The sequence below is a fragment of the Catharus ustulatus genome, chromosome 8 (genome assembly GCF_009819885.2).
Source record: "Catharus ustulatus isolate bCatUst1 chromosome 8, bCatUst1.pri.v2, whole genome shotgun sequence".
Lineage (NCBI taxonomy): Eukaryota > Metazoa > Chordata > Aves > Passeriformes > Turdidae > Catharus > Catharus ustulatus.
Window position 1 is genome coordinate 29185573 of NC_046228.1, and position 13264 is coordinate 29198836.

Genomic DNA, 13264 nt, shown 5'->3' on the forward strand with positions numbered 1-13264 from the left:
TGAGATGTATCTCTAATCACAGGAGCTGAAAATCCCCTCAGCTGCTCACTGCTCAGTAGATCACAGGGAAGTTATGTCCCTCTTGTGTGGAACATGCTGGAATTTTTGGCAGTGTTACTTGTACTCTGAAGACACAGCTACCACCTTCATGAAAGGGCAGTTTTGGGCAGTAAGACTTCTCATGCCATTTATTGTGATTGTCTGTCCTTTGCCCATGTGTAAATGTTGCTTTCATTCCCCCGTAGATGGAGGCACCTGAAACTCTGGGTACCTCAAGAAATTCTTTGTTTCCTCTATCTGTGAACAGCTCTGTGCCACGCTTTGGAACCCTGACACAAAGAATATATCACTTCTGTTCTTCTCTTTGTCACTGTTTAGGTAGCATGGAGTTCTTAAATCATACTTGATATCCAGAAATCTGAGTAGAGCAGCCTTTCCCAGAGCATGAGAATTTAATTTCAGGTTTTGTGACACATCAGGTAATCAGGTGGCCCAGCATGACTTGTGTGGTAGGAACAGATCTAGCACTCTGAGCTTTATCAGCAATGGACAAATGCAGGGAAGACAGAACCACAATATCCATTATAGTGATTCTTCTTTTTCTCTTTTTGTATATTGTGTAATGCTCAGCTGGTTTCTTTGTTGCTTCCTTGAGCAGACCATCAGGGAACCCCCTAGGCTGCCTTCTGGGGCTGTCAACCCTAGTGCAAGTGTGCAGTGCTGGAGATGGAAGCCAGAGAGTGAAACTAAATCCTTCAGTGTATCTCAGTATGCTTATTAGATTAGCTCATGTAGTAGGGAGTGGGAATTGGTAAACATTCCTTGAGATGCTTTTAAATGCTCTAAATCCTAAAGATGAAAAAAACTAATCTAAATATGAATTATTTTTAAGTATCATACCCAAGGGACTTGTTTGGCATTGTGAATTTGTAGAAGGTTGTGCAACTATTCCTCTATAGCTAATCAATTTTTGTTTTGTCATGATTATGATTGGTGCCATTGTTGCAGTCCAATGGCTGTTGATAGCCTGCATAATAAGACTACAGAAAAATTTCTAATGGGAGCTGTTGTAAGTATCCAACTGAGCTGCCCTTTTTTAAAAAAGCAATTTGAGAGTTATTGAGGACCGTGGATTTGAATCTGATATTTTTAGAATTGATGTAGGTTTCTTTTAACTTAATTGCATCAAACCTTCACTTTGAATTTTCTCCTCTTCATGAGACAATTTTCATTAGATAACCTATGGGAGAGTTCTGTCATGAATGCCATCAGGACAGGAAGCTGATGAACTACAGCTGAGACTTTTAATAAATATGCACGGTCAATATCCTATACCGTGTCTCAGTGAGGGGTGAATTCCAGTGTGGTGAAGACTCTGCTGAAAGATTTCTTTTGACTACAGTATTCATAACTGTGTCATCTTTATACTCTAGTAATGGGGGAAAGCTTGAACTCATTGTAACTTTCCTCTTGATAAGGAGTGTTTATCGGGATCCTCTCATTTCTGCATCCTTGCCTCCCTTGAAGAAACTGGCACCATTCTAAGTTGTCTGTGAGTTCTCTGCTCTTGTCAGAAGTTCAAAAGTTAGGAACAGTCAACCAGTTGCAGACCTACATCTAAAGGCCTTGACAATGTTTGGTTTCCCTAGGAAACCAACTAAAAATGAAACAAAACAGAGCAACTCCTGAAAAAAAAAAAAAAAGACTCAAAGACTCTCAAACCCCTATATCCTTATATCTTTTATTTGTCAGTGCCTGAGATAAAGTCTGAAACAGGCATACAATTCTGAAACGTGCATACAATTTAAATGTAAAATAAAAAAGTACAAGTTACAAAGTAGAATTTCCTGAACTATTGTGGATATGTAGTACATTTCAAATCACAGCTAAAAAGCACAAACTGGTGTAAACCAGAGCCAAATCCCATTCCTTACAAGAGATGTGTGTGAAAAGCACACAGCACTTGCCAGTGTGCTGAAGTAAAGAAATGCTCATTCATGCTGCAGACTGCCAGAGAGTTACAAAAGCCCACTCATGCTGAGCACCCTACTTTCTCAAGGAATATGCTTAGTAAAACTGTGTTTTCCAGCCTTGAGTTCTCTCTGCTGCCCTTCAAGTGATGACTTTTGCCTTTCTGTCTGGGCTTCCCTTTGTTGAAAGGAGTTGGATTTTAAATTTAAAAATCATTTTGTGATCAAGGCACTTGCAGTTTCATGCAAGCTGGCAGGTCACATTAGAGCTCACATGAATACAAGGCTGCCTCATCTTGCTAGATTTGAACTCACATGACTTAACTTGAAGTAGAGAACACGTTTTTGGTTTAGATAATGACACAGCTGCAATAAATGGCACAAGATGCCAGCCAAAGAATGAGGTAAACTATGAATGAGGTTCATAGTAATATACTAAAATGGAAGTATTTGTCTCTCTCCTTTGTTTAGTGACATGTGGAAGCACAAATCATGAAAGGACAGTCACTTTTCTAATACACAGTTAATATTAAAAGCAGTGGAAAACTAAGGGCAATGCTTTGCCTCAATTACACTGTTAGATGAGGAGCACTGGAGCAATTAGGCCAGTGACCCAGAGCAGTGTAACTTGTATCGGAATCTCGCCCCAAGCAACTTGTCTGGGGTCATACAGTCAGTGCCTTCATCTATGAGATCTGTTTTCCTTTGTTGTTAGTCCTGGAGACATAGGCAGTTCCACAATCTCAGACACAGCTGTACATTTTATTCACCAGAAAAGACAAACTTCATGCCATTAAAAATTTTGTATCCCTTCCTGCTCCAAAATCTGCCCCTTTAGGAATCAACAGGGTGGAAGTCTCCTGAAAAATTTTACTCCCAGTTTTCAGCAAAACAGCACTGGGATATCCTTACAGGCATATACCACAAAATGGGCCTGAGTGCGGTCTGAAGCATGATCAGAACTTCTCACTGGATAGATAATAATAGAGACCTCACAACATAGACTTCTGCTACACAAATTAAGTGCCAAATGTTATAGATTGGTCTGGGAGAGATTTTATAGTAGTTTCTGATATACTTGTATTCCAAGTCTGGAATTCTGTGTAGCTGAAGGCATGCGTTATACTCGAATTCTAGTTGTATATGTAAGGGCTGAAAAGTTCATTTAATTTTTAAATGGGATTTAAATTAAGCAAGATGGTGGTTTAGAGCCTTTTACATCCCTTGTTACGTTGTTTCCCTTTCAGCACCTGAGAAATGCACCTTTTAATTAAACTGTGTTTTTCAAGTGTATCTTGTAGCCAACGCATGCTGAGAAGAGCCACTTACCACCCATGTACTGCAGCTTGCTGTACTAGGAGTGTTTAATTAGCAATAAATGCTGTGGTGGCTTAGTGTTTGTGGCCTGCAATAATGTCCTTTTTGATTTCAAGAAGACAGAATTGCCCTTGCTTGTCTTTGATGGCAGAGACATGAAAACCAGTAGTTTGCCAGTGGGAGATTTTGGTTGGGTTTTTTTGCCATTCTGCAACTCTCATTTCACAGAAGGTCGCAGAGAAACTTGTTTAGCTTTACACGACAAGGTATAGTAAAAAATGAAGCCGCATTTAGTAAAAGCATTCTGAGAACTTTAGAGGGAACCTGGTATGAATTGTTTTGCATGCAGGAGTCAGTGGACAAGATGAGGAGCGAGATGCTGATGGATGGTGGTGGCATTTGCATTCAGTCTCAGCTTATCAGGCTAATTCTGTTTGGTTTTGGTATTCATGGTTCATAAAAGGAGATCCCAGAACTTCTTAGCTCTCTGTCCAGGAATTTGGTCAGTCCTTAGAGCATGGTAGGGCCAATGGAGCTCAACGGATATGGAGATCTACAGGGGAGAGTAGGCATAATAGTGTGGCTGGAGGTTTAATCTTCTAGCCTAAGTGGTTTTTCAGTCTTACAGTTTTTGTGGTGCTTAGTGAAGAAATATGCACCTACATGATTATTTACCTTTCAGTTACATATTTTAATCTGAAAATAAAAGTCCTCCTTTTACATATTTTCTCCATTTATTTTTAACACAGTGAAAACAAAATTTTGTGTGAAGCTCTGTGTGTTTAGCTTAGCATATTACAGTTTGAACACTCCTCAACTTACTTGTAATAAAATTGCAAAAAGAGGAAAAATTCAATAATAACCTTGTGGGACACCAAGGACTTTATAAAGGCATAGAGACATCCAGTTTTCTTACAAATATTCTTCAAAAAATATCTAATAGGAGTAAGTGGAACTCTAAAAAAGGGAATTATATCAACAGAGACTTGCATCTATTTCCATTTCTGTACTCGGTCTAGTGGTTTGGCTGCTATCAACATTTTGAAAATGTGGTTTCATTTTGAATGAGTAAGGTATAAATATTAAATACTTCCAAGATATCAGGATATCAAATAAGAATTAAATCTTAGTGAAAGAATAAGGTCAGCCCTGCCAATTTAGCCATTGATCTGATTTGCTGTTGGGGTTTGTGTCATGCTTTGGGTTTGTGAAATTTGTGTACACAGTTGGGCGCCGTGTTTCAGAAGTTCTTGAGTAACTCAGCTTAGATTCCACTGATTTCGCTAAGACTTTTCCAAATCATTTAGGTATTTCTGAAGATGTTACTAATAGTTACTTAAATTTTTGTTTCAAGTAAGGATGGTCAAAAATCAAAGGAAGAATTGATGCTGATTTAGACTATTTGGCTGATAACAACAGAGGATGAATGTATAGTGATATATCTGAATTTTTTGTATGGTAATAGCAAGAGAGGAAACCATTTTTTTTAGGAATTAGTTTAATGATGCAATTAAATGCACTATTTATTTTCACTTAATTACACTTATTAAATAATTTATCTATAATTGCAGTTAGTGAGTTATAAATTCATACACATTCAAGCTTAAATGGTCCTGAGATATTTGATCCTATCAGTGCTTTCAGGAAAAAAAATTGTGGGGATAAATTACGTATTTGACACAGAAATTCTGAGAAATTTTTGAAAAGTTTATCCCTTTTAAACTATCAGTCTAAAGGATATTTCTGAGTCAGTGACATGCAGATTTCTTTGCTAAGGAGTTCAGAAATTGGCTCCAGTGTAATACATACTTTTTATCCCAGTGTTTTTTTCTTTTTTCTCTGGCAGAAATCTTGCAAATTGCTGTTGCATCATGAGAATCAGTCAAATTGACAAATGCAATTTAGGAAATTATTATAAAGGATAACTCCAGCTAGCTCTTAGCTTCTTTGACCTCCCTTTCTAGTCTCTGAAGAGAATTAGATTCCTCCAGGGCAAAGTGTGAGAGCTACCTGTAGATACTCTGATTATCCCATCTAGGAAACTGCCTCTCTTCACTGAATGCAAAATGAGCCTGAGGAGATTCACTGCCCAAAGGTGTTGTGTTTTGTAAGTATTTTTGTCTTTCTTAGCATAGTAAAAGGAAAATTCACACACACATATATATATATGTATCAATTCATATACGTATTTGTATATTTATTTTGTGTACATCGTATGAAAATTGTACCTAAACATCATTGCAAATCATAAGCATAGACTCTTTGGGAGAGTAGCTTTTGCTTTTGGATTAATGGATACATATTTTGTATCAAAATTATTCCAGGTGTAATTCAAGATATCTATGGTGTTATTACAGGAGTGAATATTGTTGGTTCTTTTCCTGTTCCAGCTGTCACATTTAAGAAATATTTGGGGTTTATCATTAACTTAGAAGGAATACATATGGCCCGACAAACCCACTGCCAAGAATGTAGTATCTATGCCAAAATTTATATTCCACAGAAATATTATAATGTGACTATTCAATTTCTACTTAGTAATTATAGTCACCTTCTCTGTAAAGATACACTTAATTTCCTCTTAAACATAATGTTGCATTCAGTGCCTGCTGACAAAAGGAGCTGTAAACCAAAGCCCTTCAGTTCTGAAAGCAAAACCATGTTCTAAAATCTTCCACCGTACCTGTCTGCTGCTGCTAGCTGTCAGGTTTGCCGTGTGTGCGTTGTGTATTAGTGGGACACACGTGTTTGAGGAAATGAAGCCCCTGCAGTCCAACCTGCTTTTGTTCGAGGGCAAATGTGCATTTGGGCTGGGTCGGTGTTGCAGCATGCAGTCCCCCGGCTGCTGTGCAGCACCTCCAGCTGGGAGACACGGGAGAGCCTGCAGAGCAAGGCTTCAGCCCCTGGTGACAGCAGGCTCTGAGAACCCAGGATCTGCTAACTGGGAACTGGAGCCTGCACATCTCTCACTGGCAGTGGCAGGAGTGAGAGATTGGACTGCTGCTGAGCTGAATCATGGCACCACTTGTAGAGTACATTCATCCTCCGTGTGAGAAGGAGAAAGAATCAAGTCCTTTGTAAGGGCCTGAGACAAATTTTTCAGCACAGAAACCAGGGAACTCAGAGATTGCTCAGTGCTTTGTTTATGTGGGCACTCTTTGGGGGGCATTCTCAGCTGAAGGAGATGTCTGTACCGAAGGCACATTTGTACTTGCAGAGTCCAGTTGTGTTCTCTTTGGTTTGCCTGTGGAATATTCCTGCTGAAGTCAATGTCCTAGATTAGCAGGAAACAGATAAATTAAGCTGTTAAAACCAAGTAATAAGAGAATCTAAATGTATATGCACATTTCAAAAACACTCAGTTATAGTTGAGTAATGCTTTATATTTTTTATATTTAAAAAAATTTTGGACACAGTGCACATTTCTTACTAGAAAGTGCACAACAGTAGTATCAGACAATGGGGAGGAAATGAGGATAAGGTTTAGAGGGGTTTATCCCTCTAACAGGATTTCTAGGGTCAGGCATTCTCTCTTTATCTAATTTAGGAATTAGTTTTGCAAGGATACTTATTTAGAAAATATTCCTAAATGTGCTTATATAAGTATAAAAATCTCTATTGGGAGGTAGTTTACCAGGATTCTGGGGGAGGGGAGGGGAGGAGAGGAGAAGAGACTCTTCACTCATTTTTTTTGCACATGAAAACAGACACAAACAAAGCATAAACATTACTTCTGTGGTTATGGATAAAAAATTGAGCTTTGACATAGAATAGCTATCCTAAAGAAGTGCACTTACGTAGCCTAACAAATAACAGCCTTGATTTAATAATTTTTTGGATGTTGCTGCATTTGTATTTCGTCTGTGTGATTTCACTGTCTCTCTTGAACAAGGTGTTGCTATGAATACTGAAATATTGGTATTCAGGTTAATTATTTGCTTGGTGAGAACATATTGTCCTGGCTCTGTAAAACAATTCTATATAACTAGCAGTTGGACAGGGAGCCATTAATTCCAGAGCACAGGAGAAAAACATGAGACTGTATTTTTGCTTAGTTAAATTTAAAGTAGCAGCTAATATGTAATTTCCTGGCACTTCCTTGTCATTTTTGATGGTTATACAGAATGAAGTTTTCTCCCTTCTATTGAATTTTTGAGGAAATTAAATATCTTCTAAGTAAACTGGAGTATTCAGTCTCAATTACAGCACCTAAATATTGTCAGTCTATATCAGATTTCTGTAATTACAATATTTTACCTATAAAGATCTGATATATAACATATCAACTGAATTGTCAAGACAAGAAAAGGTAGAAACTTTTGTATTTCAGAAGGTGTAAGGGTTTCTTTGTTCATGTTATGGGAGTTCCTGTTTGTAAATGAGTTGTTCTCAGTACCATAGCTAATATCTCCCATTGTATTGAAAATGTTGACTTGAGATAACCACATTCTGATTTCCCCAGTGCATGCATTTTAAAATCTGAATAAGGGTGAGATTTTTTTTTCTAATGTGGCTCATATTATAGCATTCTGTTTGGCCTTTAGTGTGTTTATTACATGTGCTGTTGGTATCTATCTATCTATCTATCTATCTATCTATCTATCTATCTATCTATCTATCTATCTATCTATCTATATAAGCCTGCTCTTTCAGGGTGTCAGAAATTGCTTCTCATCCTCATCTACACATACTTTGATTTTCAGATATCTTCCCAGAATATATTAAGAATCTAGAATTAGCTTTTAATTTTGTACTTTGTGAGTACAGTCTCGCCTTGCTTACTTCTGGCTCATGATCCTGAGTCACATTTCCCCCATCACATTCCTAGGTTTTCATGGAGCTGACACCTCACAGAAGTAACTGCAGGAGTTAATGTCTTGTGTGTATTCCCAGAGACATTACACCTAGTATTTGATGCCCCCTCTTCTGCATGACAGCAGCCCTGATGAGTGAAATTACATCAGTGTAGGGGAGTATTGTGGTGACACAGAAGCGGTGTCACCGTGGTTCCACTGACTTTCCTCCCAGTCTCTGGTTGTGGGATATCCCCAGGACTTCCCTGTGCTTTTGTCTTTCCAAATTCAGTGGCTACCGATTGTCTCACCCACCACAAAAAATTGCAGCAACCTAGAGGCTGCTTTGAAGTGCTTGAGTGCAGACAGACATGGTTTGGGTGAACAGAACAATCACCACTGAATCTGGCTTTGTTTTTTGTAGCAAATTTTCAGTCCTTGGAAAAAGGCCGGTGTTAGAAGTGGAGGTTCTTCAGGAGCTTGGTGTGTTAGGTGTGCTTAGTTTTCTTTGTTGTCTTTGTACTTCTAAAATATGTGTGTTCTATCACCTAGTTTCCTATCCAACCACTACCCTACCCCTAACGCCAGCACCATGGGTTTCCAGATCACCGAGATGTAGGAGCAGCAATTTTGGGGCCCTGCCAGGGTGGCCTTGGCATGCTTTTTCCAGCCCCAGTTTTCCTGAAGCTGTAGGCTCTTTGACTCTTTCAGCCCTAACCCTAAAAACTGCCTGGAGATTTTCTGCTTGACATTTACTTAAAGCTATTTATTCACTTCAAAAGCAAAGAAATTTAAAGGAATGGGAGTGCAGATATCTGAAGATGTGTGTCAGATATTAATACCAAGAAACACACAGACAATTATACCTATTTCCAGAAGCATTTTTGTTCTTTGCCACTGACGTTCTCGAAAATGTTTCTTTCCCTCTGTTACTTTTTGTCAAATGGTCATTACTGCTTTGCACATGTCCTGAGGCTTAACCACCTTGGCTGTTTGTAACACAACTCAGGCCCTGGGTATGGAATACAGCAGCTCATTTTTAGGCAAATAATTTGCACACTAAGGTATTGTGGATTTATGGCTTGGATTTCCTGGCTGCATGCCTGTTCAGGATGTTATACAGGGGTCTCAGTCTGTCCAACTCTCCAGCTCTGAGAACCTCAGCAGCCACGCCTCATCTTCTACTTAAACACAGAGCCTTGCTCTTGGAAGAGCCAATCATACAAAACCTTTTCAGTGTACCTGCCAGAGCTTTCAGTCATCTTTCAAATACAAATTGCTTGCAAAAGCAAGCAGTGCCATTTTCTCCCTGCTGGCTTTCTGAAATGTCATGTTGGGAAAAGCACTTACCACGTCTTTCATATGAAGAGAAAGCTTTCAGTAATGATTGGTATTTCTGAGTCTCTTGCAGCCAGTGCAGCTGTTGAAAATGTCATTGTGTATGGCACAAATAAGGGGGCATTTTGAGCAAGATCGTGCGCTAACTGATTTTGGTATTAGTTGAAAAAGAAAAAAAGAAAAAAAAGCAATGGAATTTTTGAAGAATAGACAGCCTTTGGATGTAAATGCATAAAATAAAACAAAAATAGAAAAATAGTTTTATTAGGTCTTGAAGCCATCAGTAAAAGTACATTATTCACAATACTAGCTGGAGATCTATGAATTTTGCAGACTCTGATTGAATTTCACATATCTATGAGGAGAATTTTGAACAATCAGGCCAACAGTAATATTCCTGCATTGAAGTGCTGGAATAATTCTTTGACGGAGTATGTTGAGAGGCTGAAATGTGCCTAATGTTTTTAAAATAAAATTTTTATTTTTATTAATGCCCAAACACCTCTGAGTTATGTTTTTTATCATTTTTTACCAGTTATGATGAAAGTATAAATACTATATTTTTCTATAATTAGATGTGACTATGATATTTCTGACAATGCATTGCCTCACCTCCCTGCATGAGGTTCCCATCTTCCTCATCTGGCTAGAATTTCCTCCCTTTCTTATAGAGACATTAGCTTTTTGCTTTCTCTTTTGGTTCAATCTGTCCTTATCTATGTTCAGTTTTCATTTTTTTACTGTTCTGTTTCTTTACTTCTTCTCTTACATCATGTAGATTTTTTTTCTTTTTTACCCAGTATTTTTTCTCAGCTTTCTGGATTTTTTTTTTTTTTTGTTCACTTATGACTTGGGTCTTATGTAAGTGCAAGAACACCTAATGTTCCTGAGTTCTGGTGTTCACGGAATGCTGAACGATAAAGTTGCCTTGGGAACTAAGGGGAGACCTAAATTTAGAACCAGCGATTCTTTTTGGGGTCAATGGTCATTTGTTCACCTCCCATATGTACTTAGAAAAGACCTTCCCAAGAAAACTGCAACTGTGAAAACAAAAAGAATAAAGAACAGAAAATAAAGTTTGCTTGTGTGTCCCTTTTGCTGTGACTCATCAAAGTGTTAATTGCTTCATTTCAAAGGAGTTGCTGTTTTAAATATGTGTATACATATGTGCATATGCATCCACCATCTAGAAACCTTACAGAGATTGGTTGTACTTTGTGCTTGAAAAATGGTTTAAGGATAAATATGATTTCTGCTTGTGTTTATGTCACTGACAGATATGGATAGAGCCATTATGTTAACTGTGGACATTGCTGGATTCTTAACAGAAAGCGCTTGATAGCTTCAGATGGTTTGTCCTGTCAGCCTGCAAACACACACAGTGGTGATGCCAGCCACTCTGCTCACTCTGCCATTCTGTGCACCGTGTTATTAGTGCTTATTCACCCGAGGAATTTCATCCCTTTCCAATGCTTTCCATCACTGACATCCAGACTTGCATAACTGTACCCCACTGGCTCCTGGGGACTCTCTCTGAGCCTTTGTGAAAGGCTGTTCAGGGATGTGCTTGTACTGGAGCGCACAAAACACTGATCAAACGGGTCCTTCACTGAATGAATTGTGCCTATTTTCTATGCAGGGAATAAATCACAAGATAGTGGGATTGCAGAGATGGAGGAGCTTCCAGTCCCACACAACATCAAAATAAGTAACATCACGTGTGATTCCTTCAAGATTTCTTGGGACATGGATTCTAAATCCAAGGATCGCATTACTCATTATTTCATCGATCTCAACAAGAAAGAAAACAAGAATTCCAACAAATTCAAACACAAGGTAATTTTCATTTAAAAATCAAGGCACAAATACTTGATTTTAAACGTATGAATCTCTTTTTTATTAACCTTTCAAAGCCAGGCCATGGGAAACAGGAATTAGATACCCAGCAAAGGTGAGTTTTGATTAATCTGATGGAATTTTGGTTTACTCAAAGTACCTTCTCTATCTCCAGCCTATGTGCATGTACACACAAATACATTTGTTTTACAGAGAACTGCACATTACCTTTTCTGTTTCATTTGAAAGTACTTTTGGAACCTCTACAATGTAGTGCAAGACTGCCATTTTTATTCCTGACTAGTTCTTTATCATTATTTACAAAATGTGTGTATTCTCTGTCTGTCCTTGTTCAGTGACAGACTCCTGAGAGCAACACATACTGTTTCAACAGAAGAGCCACAAATTCTAATGCACTTTAGGAAGGCTTCCAGCAATTTTAGTTTGCAGCATTCAGCACTGTGACCTGAATATTCATCTGGCCTCTTTCCTCAAGCCTCTGATGCAGGAACATATTGAAGGCATTGCAGGATCTGTACTTACCAAATCCAGCAAAATTTGCTTTAACCTCAGAACAGTTGAAATATTGATGGCTAGAGAAACATGGAATGCAATAGAACATTTTTCAAATTTTAAAATAAAACATAAGGTTTGCCAAGGCACAAATAACTATCCAAACAAATGTAAGGGCTGTAATTATCTCAACACCTAAATAAGTGTTGATTTCTAAGCTAATGGGATAAACAGAAAATATTCCCACCAATTTCTTTGAGGCTTTTTATTGTGAGACTCTTTTTCATAAGATTTCTGTTAATGGCAGGTGTATAATTTTCTTATTTGACCTTTTTTGTTGTTATTTTTTGGTTGGAAGTAACATATGCATTAATAATTACAAAAAGTCACTTACTATTGCTTGAAATGGAGAATTTTACATGTTTGGGCAGGGTGTTGTAGTTGCTAGGAACCAGTATGTGAAGCACAACTAAGCTTAATGTTATAATAGGTATGTATTGTGCCTCATTTTCAGTTGAAATAGCAAATAAAGTAGGGTATTTTGCTTTTTTCTTACTCTGACTAATTTTGCACTGACAGCCTTTGAATTAAAATTCCTATTTTACACTGCAGGAACAACTATAGTCTCTAAAGTAGGATGTATTCTTTCTAATTTCATTTATTTTAATATTCTACATGTTTTTTCATAGATGTGCAAACTGGTATATACTTGGAACATTTGTTTTTGTGAAAAGTAGAGCCATCCTAGTACAGCAAACATCACATACCCTTCAGAATCTTTATCATAGTGATGAGATTAGACTTAAAATGCAGAGGGGGGAAAAGGATATTGGTAGTATAATAAAGATAAGCTATTAGGTTTATTTTGTGTTTTGCAGCAATTCTGTTTTTACTGTGCAGTATTGTTCAGTGAAGGGACAAAGGTAATTGGTTTTGTAAGAATGGGAGACTAAAATCTATCAATTAAAATTATTGATATTTTGGATGTCTTGTTGGAATTAACTAAAAATTGCTTGCTACTAATTTTGTTAGTGACTTGGTTAAGATTTTTTTTTGTGTAATTTTTTGATGGTTTTATTCCCAAGCCTGAATGATGGAGATGCAGAGAGCAGAGAGGGTGGACAATAGTAAAGCACAGACTGAATACTCCAGCTCTGTGCCAGAGCACTTGGGTGATTGGTTTCTTGCATCTTTAGTACTAAGCAATTTTTAACACTTTCTAGAATGAACTTTGGTTGATAATTGAAGTGCTCAGATTTCAAATGTGTAACCCAGGTGCAGTTCAAGAGAAGCATCCTTCCTCCCTCTAAGGTCGGCCATAGGAGTTTCCCAGCTGAAGCTCAGCAGCTGCAGCACTCCAGGCTGAATCCTCACAGCAGGGAACTGACTTTAGTCCCCAACCATCTGCTGACTTCCTAACAAAGCCTTTGTATAAAGGAGAGGGATAGCACTTCCCTTTCTCCTAGCAAAGTTTTTTTCAGAGAGAAAAGAGTGAGC

General features: G+C 37.9%; 1 protein-coding gene across 2 annotated transcripts in view; it reads left to right on the plus strand.

Annotated features, from left to right (window-relative positions):
• The window catches only part of PHYHIPL (phytanoyl-CoA 2-hydroxylase interacting protein like), a 57139-nt gene that overhangs the window by 35132 nt on the left and 8743 nt on the right, over nt 1-13264 (plus strand). For both annotated transcript variants that reach the window (XM_033066548.2, XM_033066549.2), the window contains exon 2: nt 11058-11254. In XM_033066548.2, the coding sequence (XP_032922439.1) occupies nt 11058-11254 (197 nt within the window). The remainder of the gene's footprint in view (nt 1-11057; nt 11255-13264) is intronic.